Source organism: Branchiostoma belcheri, unplaced genomic scaffold, assembly GCF_001625305.1.
Source record: "Branchiostoma belcheri isolate BF01 breed outbred unplaced genomic scaffold, Haploidv18h27 scaffold27, whole genome shotgun sequence".
Lineage (NCBI taxonomy): Eukaryota > Metazoa > Chordata > Leptocardii > Amphioxiformes > Branchiostomatidae > Branchiostoma > Branchiostoma belcheri.
Window position 1 is genome coordinate 887,764 of NW_017803876.1, and position 19,802 is coordinate 907,565.

Here is a 19,802-nt window from a genome sequence, read left to right on the forward strand (position 1 = left end):
TGTGCACCTTTTTAAAAAGACAAGCAGGAGACAATCAAGTTTTCGCATCTTTATTTGTTTATATTCAAAGACAGAACAGTGGTTCGTTTTGCCATGACTATCTATAAATACGCGATTACAGACACAGGAAAATTAACAGTGCATGACAGACAGCTGTCCATCCTTGCCCCCCCCTTCCCCCCAACGACCAGGAGGTCAAGGGACAAGACAGACAGACAGACAGATAGACAGACGAACCAGAGCAAATAAGACAAGATCAGATGACGAAGTCAAGTTTGTTGTCGTTCCATTCAAGTCAAAGGTGGTCTTTCCAATACGTCAAACGACAATGCACCTAAACGCTCGGTCAAAAGCAACACGCCAGGGAGCCAAGTATATCTCCTAACTTTGGAAATCGTACTGTCACCAGGCAAGTACGAAGCAAGGGGGGAATAACTTACTCTCCAAGCAGAGGTTTGGAGTTTGGATTGTTTTTGGCGTGTTTTTAGGCTTTTTTATCGGGGTTTCTTTTCTTGCACTGGAATTTGTTTTACCCAAAACAAACAACAACAAAAAAAACGTTTTCAGCCAAAACCCAAAGCTCTGCTTGGAGAGTAGGAATACATGTAACTTGGAATTAGCGTTGTTCATCCGTTTGTCGCGGCTGCACGACTAGTCAGATGGAGTGATGGTGAAGTTGGTTTTCTTCGTGTCGTAGATCTTACTGTGGGGATGTTTGCTCATACACTGACCATTGCAGATTTCTGAAACAGAGAGACAAGATTCTCCTTAGAATATTATTTACTAGCATGTTAATAACAGTAGGCAATTTCTCCTCTCCTTTATATGTTGTTATGTTTACCGAAGGAAAACATATTGTTTTTGCTCTGTTTCTTCTTCCTATTCTTCTCCAAACACTGACCTCTGGCCTAGTTAATGACCTGAACCAGACCGTCTCACACCAAGCTAACTGGTGTTGGGTTGCATCATGTTGCAATTTTATAGTAGGAGGGATTTAGACTGCTGTCACCATATATATGAATGTGTTTGAGCCTGCATGGTTTGAGTAAGAACTAACAGAAAAGACCATATGCGAAAGTAAACATTATGCATTTGCTTTGCAAATGTTACCTTTCTAGTTTTATTTCATGTCGTGTTATTTTATTTCAGATTCAGTTTTATAAAATGTTATGATATGTTACGTTATGTTTTGGTATACCCTAAATATTCATTCAACGTTTTCATTTGTCTATCCCTTCGTTTTATTCCGATTTTCCAACATGACTTACGCAGAGTGGCGTTATAGTCGCCCGGCATGAAAGATTCCCCGCCGTTCGGCACCGCGTGCAGCGTCATCTTCATTCCGTACTTCCCCGGGGCCTGCGGCTCGTTCAGGAAGGACCCACCTGAGGTGTGGAACAAGCATTTAGTCTTAGGCTTAGTCGGTGGCACTTTACACGACTTCCCCACCTATACGGTGGAGTGACGCCCACCGAGCCTCTTAGGCTAATCTGTCTGTCAGGGTGCCAAAAACACCTTACGGATTTGGTGCGCCGATGTGACAACATCTCATATTGGCCACTGAGAGCCGTAAAAAAATTTTTTTAGTCTTAGTCTTATATTAGTCTTATATCTCATATTGCGGAAAGTTTGCTTAAATATCTGTTTTCGTGCTGTAATTATAGAAAAAAATCCCCATATCTTACCTACGGGCCATTGATCTACAGTGTCGATGAGTAGCAGCAGTTCCCCTGTCCCCGTGCCGTTCTTCGTCTCGTACTCAACGTCGAAGATAAAGTCCCCTGATATGGAGGACAAGAAAGAGTGCATGAAAGTAACCAGACAATCATATATATATGTATTGAAACAGTAATGATTAATTAATGAAGACCTTTATTTTACATTTTTGCCCCACTGAGCTAAGCACAGGTCACATGTTAACAAAGTATACACATGTAAATATAAATGTCTAGAGTACACAAGTACTTTCAACTTCATCTCGATTCTTGGTCATCGCATAAATGTAGTTGGCTGTATGATCAGTTAAATCTGGTTTATCGAAGGCTGTAAGGAATTTCTCTATACTATTCAAATACTTAAAATTGGAATATCGGCTTAACACATAATCGAAAAGAATGCTTCTGTCGCCAGTATACAAAGACCAATTTGCTGATCCTTCATGACTTTCCTAGGCAAATAATGCTCTCCTACTACTGGGATTGATGTAACGGTGTTTTTTATTTATTTATTGAAACAACAAAGTACAAGACATGGTACAAGACATAGAGGTGGAAACTCTAGCCGAAGCTAATATTAATCACACCCCTGACATATAATACAAATTACAAGTATGAAGATGACAAAACAACAAATGAGCGTTCGTTTATACAAGACTAACGGCAATATAAATCATCAACTATAAATCGTTGGGTATTAAGTATAAAGGTTTGAGTAAGAATCACGGTGTTGCGTGGCATAACTGTTATATACTGAATGCTGATGGCAAATCGTGAACAGAACGTTTCGAGAAGGCAGCTTTTGATGGGGTAAATGTGGAAGGCTGGACATTTTTAACGGTTTGGTTACCTTTTTTATTCCAACATGTAATCACAAGACGTCACTCAATTTTTTTCAACTTATATTAATGCCGCCACCAACACAGGGGACAATACATGTACAATACTAATTCTTTTTCACCTGAGCGAAGTGAGGAAAATCGTGTGAAGTGCCTTTTGAGCCTTTCCCAAGGGCACAAGATCGGTGGCATGCGCAGGACTCGAACCCGGGACCTCTCGGTTCCGAGTCGAGCACTCTGCTGTTACGCCACACGACCCCACAATGATTACCTTGTGGTCCTGACTTTGGATTGACGTCAAAAAGGGTGGTGGTCGCATCGCCGTTGTCGACAATCGGGCACTGGTTCAGTAGCTCGCAGTAGTAGATCGGGTCCACGTCGGCCCTGTGAGTTGTACAGACATACGATGAACATACAAATGTCGTGGAATGATTAGTTCTTAACTGCCTACGTCATGTTGGTTAGACACCATTCATATTTTACCATTACGTTATAATAATAATAACTTAATTTCACAACAATTGTACAGGGTACAAAGTATGACATCTGATACTAAAAGAGATGGGGTTCGCCAGGCAAAGTCGTGTAAGGTACCTTTCCCAAGAGCACAAGATTTTTGACATGGCAGGGTTCGAACCCGGGACCTCTTGGGTCCGAGCCGAACGCTCTGCCGTTACGCCACACTTAAATCACAATAATCAGGAAAATAGCAAAGATTTTTTTTCAACAGGATGAAAGCGTTTACTTTTGGAATGCGTGAACGAACTCGTCGAACCCCACGGCGACACACAGAGTGTCACAGGCCAGCTCCACCGCCTTACTGTCTGTTTTGTTGCCCACGATCGCACACAGCCCTTGGCATCCTTTCGTCAAACCACCCTCTGTACAGGAAAAAACAAAAGATAATTTATAAGCACTATTACTATTATTATCTTGATTGAATACTTTAGTATGCTTTGTACTTAAGTCTGTTGTACTCTTATATTGTTAATTGAGCTTAATCTTTACTTGTTAGTTTACTGTATTAGTATGTTATATTGTGTATGTTTAATCTTTGTATTGTTTGGCACCCGAAATCAGCTATGCTGCCTGGGTGGCCAGTGTATTGTACTGTTACAATGGAATTAAAAAATAAGAAATAAAAAAAATAAATAAAATTCATAAGTAGCAGCCCTTTTGTACCCCTGCTTCTCCAATTTTCCACTATGCACGTGGCCTCTTCAAAAGCTTAATCATCATCACTTGAAAGCTAGCTAGCTGCCGCCGCGCCGCGTGCCTGCGGAGCTGGTGTGTCACGCATCGTCCCAGAGTATTGTCACTCCTTCCCATCACGAAGCACAATGGTGATCATGAGGGCGTACTCACCGAGAATGGCTTCTCCAATAGTCTGGATGGCGTTATGAGCGAAATCCACGCAGAAGCTGCACAAGTCCATGGCACCGACTTTGCTGGGCTTACTGAGGGTCCGACTCAGGGACAGGCCTCCGGGCTGAACCAGTGGGCCCGGGTGGCGGACGGCCAGGCACTGGTACGCCAGGAAAACGGCAAGAACCACGGCGACGGACTGGAACGGCAGCAAAATCAACACATGTCAACAGGTCGCGGGTTCGAGTCCTGACATACCACCGATCTTGTGCCTTTGGGAAAGGCACTTTACACACTTCCCTCACTTAACTCACTTAATGCAGAGAAAATGAGTATTGTCCTGAATTTGCCCAGCTGCGTTGGTGGTGGCATGAAATAAGTCTATATAACTTGAGCGTGCTGTCACCATGTCTAGTCATGAAACGTTGGAATTAGAAAAAAAGTAACACATCCGCCATAAGGATAGCGTTGTCGGCAAAACCCAAACAGCTGTGTTTGAGACCTCACAAATACAATTGCAAGACAACTACTTTATACTAGAAAGTGTAGCTTACCTTCATGTTGACCTGTTCCTACGATGGCGTCGTGAGAGAAAGAGTGGTCTGAGGGCTACGTGTGTTACAAGGTGCGCTTCTTATCGCATTTTTGTTGACAGATATTTACTCATTAGTTACTCAGCACTCCTGCAGACCCCCAGACCCGCGGATTGGCTGTCTCGCTACCTCATCATACTTTGTTTATCCTGATTCTGATTGGAGACCCTGACATGAGACGAGGGTCAGAAAAGCCAGTTTTTAGTGGCAAACGATGTAGAACCACGACCTGATGTGACCTGCCTGTTACGTTTCTTCATTTGACGATAAATTATATAAATGTCTGTAAGGTCGTGTGGCGTAGTGTCAGAGTGCTCGACTCGGAACTAAGTAAGACATGTAAGAGGTCCCGGGTACGAGTCCTGACATGCCACCGATATTGTGGGAAAGGCACTTTACACGACTTCGCTCACTTCGCTCAGGTGAAAATGAGTATTGTATTGTCCCCTGTGTTGGTGGCGGCATTAACATAAGTTGAAGAAAGTTGAGTGGGTTGTCTCCACGTCTTGTGACTACATGTTGGAATACATAAAAAAAGTATGTAGTGAAAAATGTTGGCACCACGGGCTTTTATCCCCAGAACCAGGCACATTTGACCTATGAGTATTGTCCGTATCATCGTTTAATGTTTATGATTATGTTATCATTATTATATTATTTAGCAAGTCTGTGTTTATGGGACGTTATAACCGTTGTGCAGCTTCGTGTAAAAAAAGGACAAACAAGAGAAAATAATTTTCGTATTTTTATTTATTTATCTTCAAAGGCAGTAGAGTGGTCCGTTCAATTACAAACTGACTTCCAAGAGTCTATTTACAAGTGCGAAATTAAAGACACAGGAAAAGGGACATTACAAGTACATAGCAGATGAAGCAGAGCAAAGAAACCGAGATCAGATGACGAACTCAAGTTTGCTGTCGTTCCATTCAAGTTAGGTGAATATAGGTGGTCTTTCCAATAAAGTTAAATGACAACTCTCTTTAATGCTCGGTCAATAATAATAAGCGAGTCAGTCAAGTTCATTTCATAACTTTGGAAATCGTACTGTGGCCAGGCAAGTGAGGACCATGCGAGAATAAGAACTGGGAATTAACGTCGTTAATCCGTTTGTCCCTTGTAGCCGCTGTTTTGTGTCTAGGGAGATGGTGTCGGTGGTGGTCCGGTGATGGTGAAGTTGGTTTTCTTCATGTCGTAGATCTTACTGTGGGGATGTTTGCTGTAACACTGACCATTGCAGACGTCTGGAACAAAGAGACAATGTTGTCCTTATAATATTTTGTTAACAATGTTCAGCAATGTCACGCTTGTCTTCTTTGTAAGTTATGTTATGTTATTTTTTTATTCAGAAAAATAGTGATAAATACAAATGAAAGGACTGCGAACTCCACTTAGGCACAACTTATATTCTCGCAGCCACTTTTACAATGAAAAAAAAGGTACTTTACAAGACGTTTGTAAAAGTGGATACAGAAGAGACCTAGCGTGAGTCAAACCTCTCATCCCAGAAGAAAGAGGAAGCCAAAACAGGACACAGCGGATAGCTGTTATGTGATGTTATGTAATGTAATGTAATGTAATGTAATGTAATGTAATGTAATGTAATGTAATGTAATGTAATGTAATGTAATGTAATGTAATGTTATGTTATGTTATGTTATGCTATGCTATGCTATGCTATGCTATGCTATGCTATGCTATGCTATGCTATGCTATGCTATGCTATGCTATGCTATGCTATGCTATGCTATGTTATGTTATGTTACGTTACGTTATGTTATGCTACATCCTGGACATTATACCCCTGGACATTATACCCGAGATCGTCTTGATCCAGTATTAATAACATTAGGAAGATCCTAAGAGTTTTCATTCAAGGTTGATTTTGCCCACCCCTTCGTTTTATCCCGATTTTGGAACGCATTATACTAACGCATAGTGATGTTGTAGACGCCCGGCTCAAAAGATTCACATGCGACCTCGCAGCCTTGTGGCGGCACCGCGTTCAGGTTGAGTTTTACTCCGTACTTCCCTGGGTCCTGGGGCTCGTTCAGGAAGGACGAACCTGGGGTTTGTAACATGGACGGTGCAGAACATTTCATTCATTTCATTTATTTCTTTGAGTGCGAGCTCTTATGATCGGTGGAGACTTCCACTTGAACATATCAGAGATGTACGGACAATGGAGCCTTACCTCGCACAGCATTGAAAACTGAAACAAGGCTGAGTTTTTCTGTTCGATGTCTCAGAGACACCATCCCTGCCTCCGCTAACAGTTTGTCAACTGGGACATGATCCCGAAGTGTATAACCTGTGATAATCCTCGCAGCTCTACACAACAGTCTATCTAATTGCAACAATTGCGCTTTCTTACACTGTACAAGGGTTGGCAACCACGCTGCACCACAGTAGTCTAGATGCGACAATAACAATGAACTAGTGAGCAGACTGTAATAGCCTACAACTTACAGGTTTTTACATTCTCTTCCTCTATTTACAAGATATCTACAATCAGTCTATTTCTAATGTACTTCATGTTCACCACAAAACAAGGCTCATGTTTTGGGTTACTGTACAAACAGTGAGGACGGATGTTTGGTGACTTTAGACTTAAAAAGTTATACCCATATGGGAAATAATCACGTGGTAGCTTGTTCAGTTGTTAGGTGTTCTAGGAAAGAAGCTTTCAGCGTGGAACTTCCTCCTAAGATCCCAAAAGAGGTGGTGTATGGAGGAATAAAGTATGATTTGCTTAGCATGAAAGTTCATCTGTGTTGGTACTATAAGTAATAAGTGTTGGTATAATAAATAATATAATACAGGACAGAAAGGCTAAACTTTATGTCCAACACTATAAGTAAATTGGGACTTATCCAAATTTTCGGCCAACTCCGTCAGCCTTGTTCATGGAATGGACCCGTGAAGTGGACCCAATTTACTTAGTGTTTGACATACATAAAGTTTAGCCTTTCTATTATAATACAATCATCAAAAGTTGTCTTATCCCAGGATCTTACCTATCGGAAGACCGTCCACAGTGTCCAGGTATATCAGCAGTTCCCCTGTCCCTGTGCCGTTCTTCGTCTCATACTCAAGGTCGATGAGAAAAGTCCCTGCAGAACAAGAAAGACTGCATGAATGTATAACCAGACAAGTATAAACTGTATCAAACAGTGGGCGGATCCTTCAGGCATTTACTAGGCAAATGCTTTACCTCTGGGGTGAATGTAACAGTGTTGTGAAGCATGTGTATACCCATGGCAAATCATGAATAGTAAGCTTTGATATGGTGGTAAACAATTTGGAATCCTCGGCCCGGTTGGAACAGGGTGTTGGACGATTGGAAATGTCCTGGAAAAGCTGTGTCGCAGTGTCGTTTTCAGTTTGCTTTTCCTATGGTATGTCGCAAGCTAGACATTTTGAACGGCTTGATTTATAGTATACCTTGTGGTCCGGACTTTGGATTGACGGACAGAAGGGTGATGGTCGCATCGCCGTTGTCGACAATCGGACACTGGTTCAGTAGCTCGCAGTAGTAGATCGGGTCCACGTCGGCCCTGCGAGTTGTACAGGAATGTTTCATCGTTTCATCATTACACTGTATTAATGTTCGTCATAGATTTACCGTGACTGTTTGGCTTAATCATCAGGGAGGCAGGCGATACCTCAATCGGCTTGTCGAACAGGGTACAAAGCGTTTAGAAATCACTCTTTACTTGTAAAATCATGGCTGATTGCTAATTGCATGCACAGTGCAGAGAAAGTAAAGTAAAGTAATACAAATGATGTCTGATCAACTTATACTACTGTAATATTTGAGGTCTAGTGGTAGTTTGGTATCTTAGCGTCTATTATCTTAGTATAAACGAGATCCAAACAGTTCGATTACTTCTGCTGAAGCCGGGTTTATTGATCCGTATGTTAACTCTAATACAGGTATATGGTCTAACAGTTCACAGGGGAGTTTAGCACTTAGTTACACAGAGTTACCAATGGTCTAGGACTACACAGATTAGAATACTAACAGTTACATACGATACTAATCTACAGAGCTACAACTACACATGTACACGCACCTGAGTCCTTGGTCACCGACTGACAAACACAGCGATTGTCTATTCCAAGCTCAACTCTGTTCACAATAGTCCCTAACCTGATTGGTTGCTCTCACCAACCAATCAGTGCCTACCTAACGCGCAAATATATGCATAATCTCTATAACTAGTCTTTCCACGTGGTCATTTACATATTACCCTAATTATACAAATCATAATAAGTCCCATATGGTCTAGTGGTTAGGATTTGGCGCTCTCACCGCCAAGGCCCGGGTTCGATTCCCGGTGTGGGAACCAATGTAATATTTGAGGTCTAGTGGTAGTTTGGTATCTTAGCGTCTATTATCTTAGTATAAACGAGATCCAAACAGTTCGATTACTTCTGCTGAAGCCGGGTTTATTGATCCGTATGTTAACTCTAATACAGGTATATGGTCTAACAGTTCACAGGGGAGTTTAGCACTTAGTTACACAGAGTTACCAATGGTCTAGGACTACACAGATTAGAATACTAACAGTTACATACGATACTAATCTACAGAGCTACAACTACACATGTACACGCACCTGAGTCCTTGGTCACCGACTGACAAACACAGCGATTGTCTATTCCAAGCTCAACTCTGTTCACAATAGTCCCTAACCTGATTGGTTGCTCTCACCAACCAATCAGTGCCTACCTAACGCGCAAATATATGCATAATCTCTATAACTAGTCTTTCCACGTGGTCATTTACATATTACCCTAATTATACAAATCATAATAAGTCATAACCGTTACACTACTGACGTTACATGTATTACGTTTGCTATTGTGAGGTTTGACTTCTTCTGTGAAGGCAACGTTCTGTATAATGAGTGGGTTTTGTGGTAGAAACGTGGTCTTTTGGTGGGCTTCTGAATGGAAAAAACGGATGAGGAAATTGTACGTGGCAACAGTATATACTTACTTGTTGAATGCGTTGACGAACTCTTCGAATCCCACGAGCGTACACAACGCGTCACAGGCCAGCTCCACTGCTTTGCTGTCTGTTTTGTTGCCGACGATCCCACACAACTTTGAGCAGCCTGCCGTCAAACCGCCCTCTGTAAAAGAAGGACAGAGTAACTAGGTTAACATTTGCAATGCAGTTACATTCATATGGCCTATCCTAACAAACTACTGCTCTGTTTATTCTTACTCAAACACATTCATATACTTGGACATGGTGACCAGCCTATCCAACTCTGCCCTGCTACATAGTGTAACATAGTGTAACCCAACATCACAAGATGTCTGCCACACCACCAGTTACCATGGTGACAGACGTCTGGATGTGCTTGGAGAAGAACAATATGCTTTCCTACTATCTCTTGGCCTGCCCACTACGTCGTGAGCAAATTGATCACGACGATGGCATACTCACCGAGAATGGCTTCTCCAATAGTCTGGATGGCGTTATGAGTGAAATCCACGCAGAACTTGCACATGTCCATGTCGCCGACTTTGCTGGGCTTACTGAGGGTCCGACTCAGGGACAGGCCTCCGGGCTGAACCAGTGGGCCCGGGTGGCGGACGGCCAGGCACTGGTACGCCAGGAGAACGGCAAGAACCACGGCGACGGACTGGAACGGCAGAAAAACGACACATCGTCCACGAGGATAGTCAGGGCTCAAAATACCACTTGTATATGCAGGTTAGTGTACTAGTAGAAAGGGCTGTTCAGGTATTTCTGATGTCTACCTGCACGTAACTTGCACAGGCCCGCATACTGGGCTGCATGATCTGCTGCATTGGCTATTACCACCTATACAGTATAGAAGAAATAACAGCGATGGTTTTCAGTTTTAGTTCATCCATGCCCCCCAGATTCTCAGTTGTGCAGGTAATATTTGACTGGTACAGGTTGTTTTCAACGTACGTAGAGCTAGGCTTTATTCCTTAGAGCCAAAGAGAAAACTTGCGATAAATGGCACTGTGAAAGTTTTACACGAGGACTTCTAATCTTATAGAATGGCTATAGACTAGAAGTTGAAGTTACAGTGGCACCAGGGGAGTCTGTCAGTTGTCTTTCAATCCCGAATTAGCCTTGTCAAGTCTACGAGTTGGATTACATAACTCCTGAGCCACGCGCGTAGACTGTGGTGCTGCTATCAGGGTAAAAGTCCAGCCCAATAAATATAGTACTGTGTGTCCAAAATAACATACCTTTGTCCTGACCCTGGTGTGACCTGACCATGAATGAAGGTGCATGTACGTATGTAGAAATGTAGAAAATATTCACATGAATGTAAAGTTGTTCTCAAACTTCAAATCACTGTTCAATCGGTAAGTTTATTGCAAGTTCCTGCCCGTAGGCTAATTGTACGTACATGTAACATGAAAACATATGATGTAATGTTGTTGAAATATAGATTAAGTACAGTCCACGACAATACAACCTAACGAATCTTAAAACCCCTGCATGTCGTTATGGTTGAAAATGTTCTGGTCTTGCTAGGAAAATACAATTAGTCATCATTTCAGGGCAAAAGTTTTACATGCGGTAACCAAAGGAGGGTTACATAAAGTTAGATGCAACAGATGTAAAGTTATCACATGTATGGGTCTTATAAAGGTACTGCGTTCTCAATTTACCTTGACTTAAACCACCAAGCCTGAAGTCTGTATTATCTCTCCATTTTCTTCGTATTCTACAACCTTATGAAAACAAGGACCATCTGATCCTTGCTAGTGAAGGATTGAGATTTTCTCCTCGACTGAAACGTTTGCGATAACATTTTGATAACGTAATCGTAAAAAAATGGGTTAGAGGGGGTGCTAGCACATTATTTTACCAGAAGGTAAATATGTGATAGACCTTTTGGTAAAAAAATGGGTTAGAGGGGGTGCCAGCACATTTTTTTTTACCAGAACTCTATTACATATTAGCACTATGTCCTAAAAAAATAAACTAATGTACAAAAATACAATTAACACAACTCTTTTGGCTTAAGACTTTTTTCACACACATATAAAAATACGTACTAAATAAACGTACTAAATAATCAAGTCTAGCGTAATTCCTCCATGAACGGAGAAAAAGTGAACTTTTAAATCGCATCTCACCTTCATCTTGTCCTGTTCGTTTGGTAGGGTGATCAGAAAGACAGGTCGGCTGAGGACTGCGCATGTGAATATGGTGTGTCTCTTATCTCATTTATTGTTGGCAAATATTTGTACATTTAGTTACTTAGTGTACAGACGCACAGATTGTGTGGATTGGCTGGCGAACGTCTGTAATTAGAAACCCTGACAATCTTGTCACGAGGCTCAGAAAATTTTATCTCTGTGACCGGTCACAGACGATCGTTCGACGATCATTCGAGAGCATTCGGGGACATTCGGCTGTTGGTTCTGTCTCAGCAGTCCCAGCCTGCTGGAAAATATTACGTCATCAAATTCGTACGACCAGGACCTACAGCGAGCTGGTGTGTTACGCCAAAGGGCGGTTATACCGGCTATGCAGATACAGAATGTCACCACGCCGGTAGTGGCGAAACAAGGTAGCGGAAGGCGGTCTTTTTGCCGCTTCATGATCACTTGACGACAAGATAGCCCTGTAACTATTTAGAACTGACCTTCCATATGAGCTCATAACTATGGACTGCTGTAAACATATTTATCACTAATGCTATTATAACTTACGATTATAACTAATATTGTAAGCTCTTGGATGGGAGATGTAGTCATGACGACATATAACAAAACAACCCTATGAACCCCTGAAAAATTAGGCCCTCTTCATTTCTCCGCCTTTTAAAATCAAAATTTTAATTGAAAGGCTATTTGTCACTGATCATGCAAGATAATCCCACTACTGCCCTTATGCAGACACTTAATCACCTTTATAAATAACATCTTATCTCTACATATTGACCCGTTCTTTTTGCTGAGTCGTCGATACACAGGTGGGCTGACCATTGCGTATGAGACCAAAGTACACGTGTCATGCATCACATCTGTCAACAAACGTCGTTTGGCCTGGGAGTTTAACCGTCAATAGTATGCCGACAGACGATTGGTTACTCGGTGGGTGTGGCTGCATACGTGACAGCCGATTGGCTACTTTGGGACTATGACCAATCAGCAATAAATGTACATGTTTGCTAGCAAACGGTCACGAGGCAGTCATGTGGACCATACCCGACGCCTGAAGTCAAGGACTGGGTGTGATTGCTGAACTGCGCAATAAATCTACAAGCAGATATTGGGAGGGAAGATTTCATCATTCCTTTTTTGTGTGTCAGTAACGTTAGTTGTTCAGTCCAATTTTGGCAGGTTTGGCAGTCCAATAACAAACTGTCACTGTAGATGGAGTAACGGCCCGTTAACGTTATGTGACGATTCGGTTCAAATTCTGCTCGAAGATTCAGGCAGCTTGGAATTTCTCATGTGTAAAAAAAAACTAGAATGAGAACAACTGAGGACTCGATTATCTCTTCTACATGGTGCGTATATTCTCCTCTAACTAATGTACCTAATCCAAAATGTGACAAATGTTTGGTGTCTCCAAACAAAAAATAAGTAACAACATCAATTCGAACGTCCGAACCCAGTATTCGAATTTTCGAAAGTGGCTCACGCAAAACGCGTTCGGATTATTTTATCGAAGCCCCGAACACCCGTACCGAACGTTATCGCCGCCCAGCTATGACATTAAAAAAGTGTTATCTCTAATCTCCAAGTAGATCCTAGGCAAAAGACAGAGTCAAATTGACCAGGTAGTATCCATTGGCCAGAGTGGCTCCAATACTCTGGACAATGGATACTGCCTGGCCAATTTGATACTGTCTTTACCACCCTAGGATCTGCTTGGAGATTGCGTGTTTATCCCGCCATGCAGAGGGTGATTCCGGTTGCTCCCGCAGCTGTCCCCTGGGAAGGGTTCGGGATCAGTGATTGCAATCATTCCGTAAGTATGATAAATCTGTCTCAAACACGCCGGTAACCAGCGCTTAATGGCTTCCAAAGGGATTCTTTTTAACCTCGTGCCAAATGAAAGGCAACCATCGTTCAAACATTTGCTTGAATGAAAGATCTGAATTCAGATTTTGTATTCAGAAATATCGTTTATTTGTGATTGTGAATCATCTTCTTACCGCTAAATATTGTATATAACATTAACGTTACACATGTTTCATAACAAATTGCAAACCAAAACTCTCAATTTTCAAGCACAGACTAAATCAAATTATAGAAGTAGAACACAATGAACAATGGGGACTTTTTATGTGATATCATTATATATAGACAATCCCCAGATAACGTTACCTTTAAAAAAACCTGTCCTTAATTGTTATGTATCATCCCACACGATTGTACATGTATGTCAATTATGTACCTCTTTTTAATGTAACATTGTGAATATTGATAAAGTTTTGAAAAAAAATTAAAAAAAAATACTTCATTTCAGCCGGTGAAAGCTGCTATTGTATGATATGTCCTGAAAAAAAATGATGTAAATAAACCATTCATTCAAGTTGCTGTGTAAGGATCATTTTCAAAAGGAATGCTATATCATAGTGATGGTTTTGCCTGTGAGACAGGATATGTATCCAACGGCCGCCGCCCGCGTTTGACGCATAATGCAGGAAAAATGGGTCAACAAGCGGGAACCAAACGCCGGGGGCCATTGCCAAAGCCCTGGAGACTGCGCAGTGACATATCATCTATCTGAATTATATATCAGCATCCACGCACGGTATATACCATCGACGGGCGACGCATCTATAATATAGCGTAGTAGCGAGCTCAGACACCCAATATTTACACGCGAAACGTAGGAGTACTGCAAAATTCGATATCGGTTCCCGCGGCAACGTAAGAAACCGCGCAGCTACCAGCACGTTCTCATCGTAGATCAAAGGCGGCAATTCGCGTAAGGTGAGACACACAGAAAGAGAGAAAGGAGACGGTGGGATTCTGCGTACATATCATCATTTCATTTCCAAAATACGGGCTATTGGATCCGGTGGGGCATAGCAACGTAAGACACAACGGTCCATGAAGCTAGCACGTTCTCATCGTAGATCAAAGGCAGCATTAGAGTAAATAAGGTGAGACAGAGAGAAAGGAGACGGTGGCATCCTGCGTACATCTGGTTTTCATTTCCAAAATACGGGCTATTGGATCCGGAGGAGAATCAGAAAATCGTCAGTTTTCGCCAGTCACCATGAACCCGGATTCGGCGGGCGGTTACACGAAAGCCCGCTCGATGCAGCACCGGGACGCGCTCCTGCTCCTCGGGAAGCACCTGGCGTGGCGAGACGGGGACGTCGTGCTGGACGTGGGCTGTGGAACCGGGGAGATAGCAAGGTACGGTACATCTGCCGGCAGAAACAGACGGGAGGTAATATATATAGGGGACAGTAGCTGGGGCCGCTGAATTTCTCGCTCTGTATGTCCTTTTATGTTTGTTTACCTTCGCAGAAGGAAAACATGTTGTTTTTGCTCTCTTTCTTCTTCTTTCGTCCCAAACAAAAATATGGTCAGTGACCTGGACCAGACGGCTGCTTGTCACCATGGTGACTGGTGATTTAGCAGACACCCTGTGGTGTTGAGTTACATTTTGTAGCAAGGGGCTGGTTACTATATACATGTATGTAAATGTGTTTGAGCAAGAATAAACAGACCACGTGAAGGTAAACATTATATGCATATGCTTTGCAAATGTTATCTTTTTAGTTTTATATCATTTTCTGCACTCTATATGATATCGCACGACACTGGCTTGGAAAAACCTGAAAGTTAAAATAGTAGACCGGACACCAGCATACGAAATACCGGCCGCCAATTATAAAAGCTTTAAGCTCATTCAAACAAGCATTCGCCTACCAACCGTACCTCGACAATGGATATTTTTGTTAGGAAGCAACAAAAGACAGGACGAAATGCCCTTTGTATAGACAGCAAACGTCTTAATAACTTATAGTCCACGAAACACTACGTATCCATTTTCGCTCCAAGCTCCAGGCAGACTGGAACACACTGGAACAAAAAGCGTCACAATAAACTGGCCGCCTTCCCTCCAGTGTAGATGGATTGATGATCATACACACAGCCTTGCCATCCGCAGTTGAGACTGATTGTTGTGTGGGTGTTTCTAAATCACCGGTAATGAAACCATCACCAGTAGGGGATGCAATTTCAATGCAGATTTCTTTTATATTCTCGTCATAACAGTTTCACTGCAATATTCCGTGTTTATACAGTTAGGTATGAAATATTCAATTATGTTGCATTATAACCGCCACAGAAGAGAGGAGTGCTGTGTCATCTTGCTCTCGGGTATAACGGATGACGTGCACTCGGAAAATGGTCACCCACGCAGCCCCTTTTAGTGCTTTGTCTTTATCCATTCAGTCTACAGGAGAAGAAGAAGAACAACTTTATTGCACGATAAGGTACAACGTATGGCAATGACTACTGAACATAGTACATAAAGAAAGGGATATAGAATGAAAATTAACATCCTAATTATTAAAACATCAAGAGATACTACTGTATACAATAAAGTAGGGCTAATCATCAGTTTCGGCATTTTTTTCTAATAACAAAACAGTCTTTTATGTATTTACCTCTTTTTGTATTGTAAGAGTTGCTGCATTTGAATATATATGATGTATCTGTCCACAGTATCTAGTCAGTAGAGAGAGACCCCTCTTTGGGCTGCAGGCTCCACTAGCTAGCTAGCTCTCCATTTCCGGTTTGATTTACGGAGTCCCGTTCTCCGTGCCATGTTGATCATCCTAATGGCAGACTGCGCTTTATCACCCGCAGTCTGCAGGGAAATCAGTTATTCCATCGTATATAGTGCCGTGATATACGTTTAATAGTAGTAGGAAATAACTCGCAACTGCAAATCCAATCACGATCAACTACATTTTTCAGTGGTTCCCGGAAATACAGTGATAATACATCGTTTTGGTCATATAACAACATACCTACGTGGTGTTTTGAGGAACGCTTCAATGAATAATAAATCTATCGTCCCCTAAAAATGTCAGGTATAATAATCACAAGAGTTAAGTACATTACAATCGAACGGCTTCCTGATGCGATTAAGAAATTACAGTTTGTCTAATTCCTTTCCGCCGGACTGCACGGTAAACGGCTTAAAGAACGCAATTACGATTCTTAACTTTGTTAAAATGTCGCTGGATGGAAAATCTCTTATAGAACATTGTACGCATTTCAGGTCATTAAGCTTTCATAACGATATTACGGACTCTGCTTTCCCCATGTGTCTCCATCGTTCTTTTCACATTAAGATTTCATGAATTTTCATGACCTCCAAACGTCCCTGTCGATATTTATATGGTGTTATCTATATAAGTGCTGTCTACCCTTGTGTCCCTAAAACAAGACAAAACTACGCACCATTACTGTGGACATGAATATGTGACGAACTTTCCCTTGGCGTTGTTGTATCCAGAATCGCGCTTTAAGCGACGGTCACAACCCGCCGTACGTGCTTCTGCGTGCTGTCTACGTGCAAAAACGTGGACAAACGTAGGGCATCCGTGCGTGGTAAGTACCGCCTCCGTACGGAATCCTACGGATTTGGGAGCACGCAGACACGCCGTAGAACTTTAAGTGCATGTAAAACTTTTTCTGCGTGCGGTCTACGGATTCACCACCGTGCGTGCGAGTACGAGCGACGCGCGTGCCCCGTACGTACCGTACGAAAGACGCACGTGTGAGTACGGCCTCCTTACGGTAAAGTTGCAATCGCACAGAGATCGTACGTTGTAAGCACGTACAACTCACTTACCACTTGCGCAACGTACGATGCATGCAACCGCTCACGGCCAGACGTGGCGTGCAGACCACACTCTGACACCTTGCAAAACCGTGCGAGTGACGTGCGTCGATGCCACTCCTTCCCCACTTTTCAGAAAAAACGTAGCAGACGCAGCCTCCCAAATAAACGTACGGACAAAAAGCACGTACGGCGGGTTGTGACCGTCGCTTTATCCAGAACCATGCTCAGGCACCGTCCTGAATGGTCCATGCGTATCCAGAACCCTGCCTGAGGCAAATCTATGTTTTTGGGCACGCACAAACTGTGCTACTCTCTGGTATCTCATTTTACCCCTTTGGGTGGCAAACTGTAACCGTCTGGCAAATAGATACTACATGGCCAAATTGATATTGTGTGCTTGGAGATTACAGGGGCTGTCATATTTTTTATTTAGGCACATTGCAGATCAGACGGAGGTGGCAACTGTGGTGGGACTGGACATCTCCAAGGACATGGTCAACTTCGCCACCTCCAGCAACACGACGGAGAAAGCCTCCTTCCACGTGCTGGACATCCAGGACGGGTCAGGTATCAGAGAGAACTGGCGGGGGAGGTTCACCAAGGCAGTCAGCTTTCACACCGTGCACTGGATACCGGACAAGGAGAGATTTCTGGCGAATGTCCATCTGTGTTTGGAGAAAGGTGAGTGATAGTACAATAGGTTGGTTGCTTGGAAGGTGTTTGGGCACATTTCATTTCAGAACAGAATGTTTGCCTATTCAGAAATTAAATTAGATAGAATAAAAGTGTGTGTTGATGATCCAAGGGAACAGAAACTGGTACAAACAGCCACCCAACGAGTCACCGAGAGCAGTCGGCTGCAACCCCAGTACAGTAGTGTGTTCGTGGGTGATGTCCTTGGTTCTGAAATGCTGGCTAACGGCCGTTGCGTGGAAGAGTGTTTTCACTGGGCGGCCGCTACACGGGGGGAAAGAGCGACGGAGCTGAGGTCGGAGTTAAAGTGGCGGTGCGTGCGTGGGCGACGTCCTTGGTGCTGAAATGGGGGGTCCCTAACCCCTGCCGTGCAGGCTAAACGGTGTTCCGATGAAGAGTGGCTGCACTGGGCCGCTCCTACACAGTGGGGAAGAGAGACAGAGCTTCCGCAGGCGATGTCCTTTGTGCTAAAACGGGAATCCCTACTATAGGGACTTTCTATGAAGAGTACATGAGCCTGGCCGCCCTGACGCAGAGCGACAGAGCTGCGGTCGGAGTTTAAGAAGCGGTGCGTCCGCTGGCGACGTCCTTGGTGCTGAAACGGGAGGCCTAACCCATGCTGTACCGGCTTTCCATGAAGAGTGCGTCACTGCACTGGGCTGCCCGACGCAGAAGTGCGAGTTTGTGTAGATAAACGTCGACAGGGTAATCAGAGAAATATGAAAAAAATTTATGGAGTGAAACAATCTCAGATTAGGTCAATGAAGGTTAGACGTCCAGGCATCATACACAGGAAAACAGTTGCTCAACTGCATAGAGTTTGAAAACTGTCAGACGTTTCAATACCATGCAATACTTTTCTTCAGTGACAGTACTTAACGTATGACAGTTTTCAAACTCTATCCAGTTAGTTGCTTGAGTAACTGTTTTATTGTGAATCTCAGATGAATTAACTAAAGTTTGACATGTTTCCATTTTTGCCACAGGTGGGGAGCTCCTCTTCAACCTGTTCGCGGGTGTCCCTGCCGTGACGGTAGCGCGCGACATCAAGCACCACCCCAAGTGGCGGGACTACCTGACGGACTACACTCTGAAACTGTACGAGTGGCCAAAGGGAGACGTTGCCGGCATGTCGCGCTTGCTGGAGGACTGCGGCTTCGAGGTGGTGACGTGCGAAGTCCACACCCTCACCTTCAAGTTCGACTCCCTGGAGAAAGAAAAGGCGTTTTCTCGACCGCTTCTGGGACATTTGCAGTACATCCCGGAGGAGAAACAGGACGAATTTCTGGAGGACGCGATTAACATGGCACGTGGGCTGTACCAGAAAGACGAGGAGGGGCAGGTTATATGGGAAATGCCGCAAATCGTGGTGCACGCGAGGAAGTTGTAAGAGTCCTGTTGTACCCAGAACCGTGCCTTCCCAGTTCTATGCCTGAATCTGGAATGGGTTAGGGTTAGAATCAGGGGCACGGTTCTGGATAGTCTCTGCGTATCCAAGAACTTATATTTGCCCCAGGCTTGGTTCTGGATACGTGCTTGAGGATGGTTCTGGATAAAACACGGCTCTGGATACAATAGGTCGACAAACCTCACAACGCGTGCAGTCTTTGGATGTCGCCGTTCCTCAAAGGACGACTTTTGGCGGCAACGTCATTATAGGTGTTCAACACACCGGTTTATCACAATAAGCGCACATCTACTGAACAAGTCAACATCGTAGTTTACACCGTCAAGGTGCCTTTAACTGTTACAAAGCCCT

General features: G+C 43.2%; 3 protein-coding genes and 1 non-coding gene across 4 annotated transcripts; 2 read left to right on the plus strand and 2 right to left on the minus strand.

Moving 5' to 3' along the window:
• Positions 1 to 528: 528 nt before the first annotated feature.
• LOC109472325 (countin-3-like) lies at positions 529 to 4,576 on the minus strand. Its single transcript, XM_019772021.1, has 7 exons — positions 4,474 to 4,576; positions 3,920 to 4,118; positions 3,300 to 3,435; positions 2,826 to 2,938; positions 1,686 to 1,781; positions 1,269 to 1,385; positions 529 to 743 (listed from the first exon to the last, which is right to left on the minus strand). The coding sequence occupies exons 1-7, from the start codon at positions 4,477 to 4,479 to the stop codon at positions 652 to 654; spliced, it is 759 nt and encodes a 252-aa protein (XP_019627580.1). The 5' UTR covers positions 4,480 to 4,576; the 3' UTR covers positions 529 to 651.
• A 670-nt stretch (positions 4,577 to 5,246) lies between these two features.
• Positions 5,247 to 11,732, minus strand: LOC109472324 (countin-3-like). Its single transcript, XM_019772020.1, has 7 exons — positions 11,653 to 11,732; positions 9,971 to 10,169; positions 9,515 to 9,650; positions 7,954 to 8,066; positions 7,527 to 7,622; positions 6,443 to 6,574; positions 5,247 to 5,753 (listed from the first exon to the last, which is right to left on the minus strand). Exons 1-7 carry the CDS (start codon positions 11,656 to 11,658, stop codon positions 5,647 to 5,649), a joined length of 789 nt encoding a protein of 262 aa, XP_019627579.1. The 5' UTR covers positions 11,659 to 11,732; the 3' UTR covers positions 5,247 to 5,646.
• Trnae-cuc lies at positions 8,787 to 8,858 on the plus strand. Its single transcript has one exon. It is a non-coding gene; the product is annotated as a tRNA-Glu (tRNA).
• Positions 11,733 to 14,758: 3,026 nt separating the features above from the next.
• LOC109472219 (juvenile hormone acid O-methyltransferase-like) lies at positions 14,759 to 19,526 on the plus strand. Its single transcript, XM_019771813.1, has 3 exons — positions 14,759 to 14,901; positions 17,784 to 18,031; positions 19,030 to 19,526. Exons 1-3 carry the CDS (start codon positions 14,759 to 14,761, stop codon positions 19,431 to 19,433), a joined length of 795 nt encoding a protein of 264 aa, XP_019627372.1. The 3' UTR covers positions 19,434 to 19,526.
• Positions 19,527 to 19,802: the final 276 nt, after the last annotated feature.

Coding starts and splice junctions, on each gene's coding strand:
- LOC109472325 (XM_019772021.1), bottom strand. Junction 1,386..1,685: donor TGTAGATCAATGGCCCGTAG/GTAAGATATGGG, acceptor TCCACACCTCAG/GTGGGTCCTTCCTGAACGAG. Junction 744..1,268: donor CGACTATAACGCCACTCTGC/GTAAGTCATGTT, acceptor TCTCTGTTTCAG/AAATCTGCAATGGTCAGTGT.
- LOC109472324 (XM_019772020.1), bottom strand. Junction 7,623..7,953: donor TCCAAAGTCCGGACCACAAG/GTATACTATAAA, acceptor CTTGTTCTGCAG/GGACTTTTCTCATCGACCTT. Junction 6,575..7,526: donor TGTGGACGGTCTTCCGATAG/GTAAGATCCTGG, acceptor TACAAACCCCAG/GTTCGTCCTTCCTGAACGAG.
- LOC109472219 (XM_019771813.1), top strand. CDS start 14,759: ATGAACCCGGATTCGGCGGGCGGTTACACGAAAGCCCGCTCGATGCAG. Junction 14,902..17,783: donor GGAACCGGGGAGATAGCAAG/GTACGGTACATC, acceptor TTTTTTATTTAG/GCACATTGCAGATCAGACGG. Junction 18,032..19,029: donor CCATCTGTGTTTGGAGAAAG/GTGAGTGATAGT, acceptor TTTTTGCCACAG/GTGGGGAGCTCCTCTTCAAC.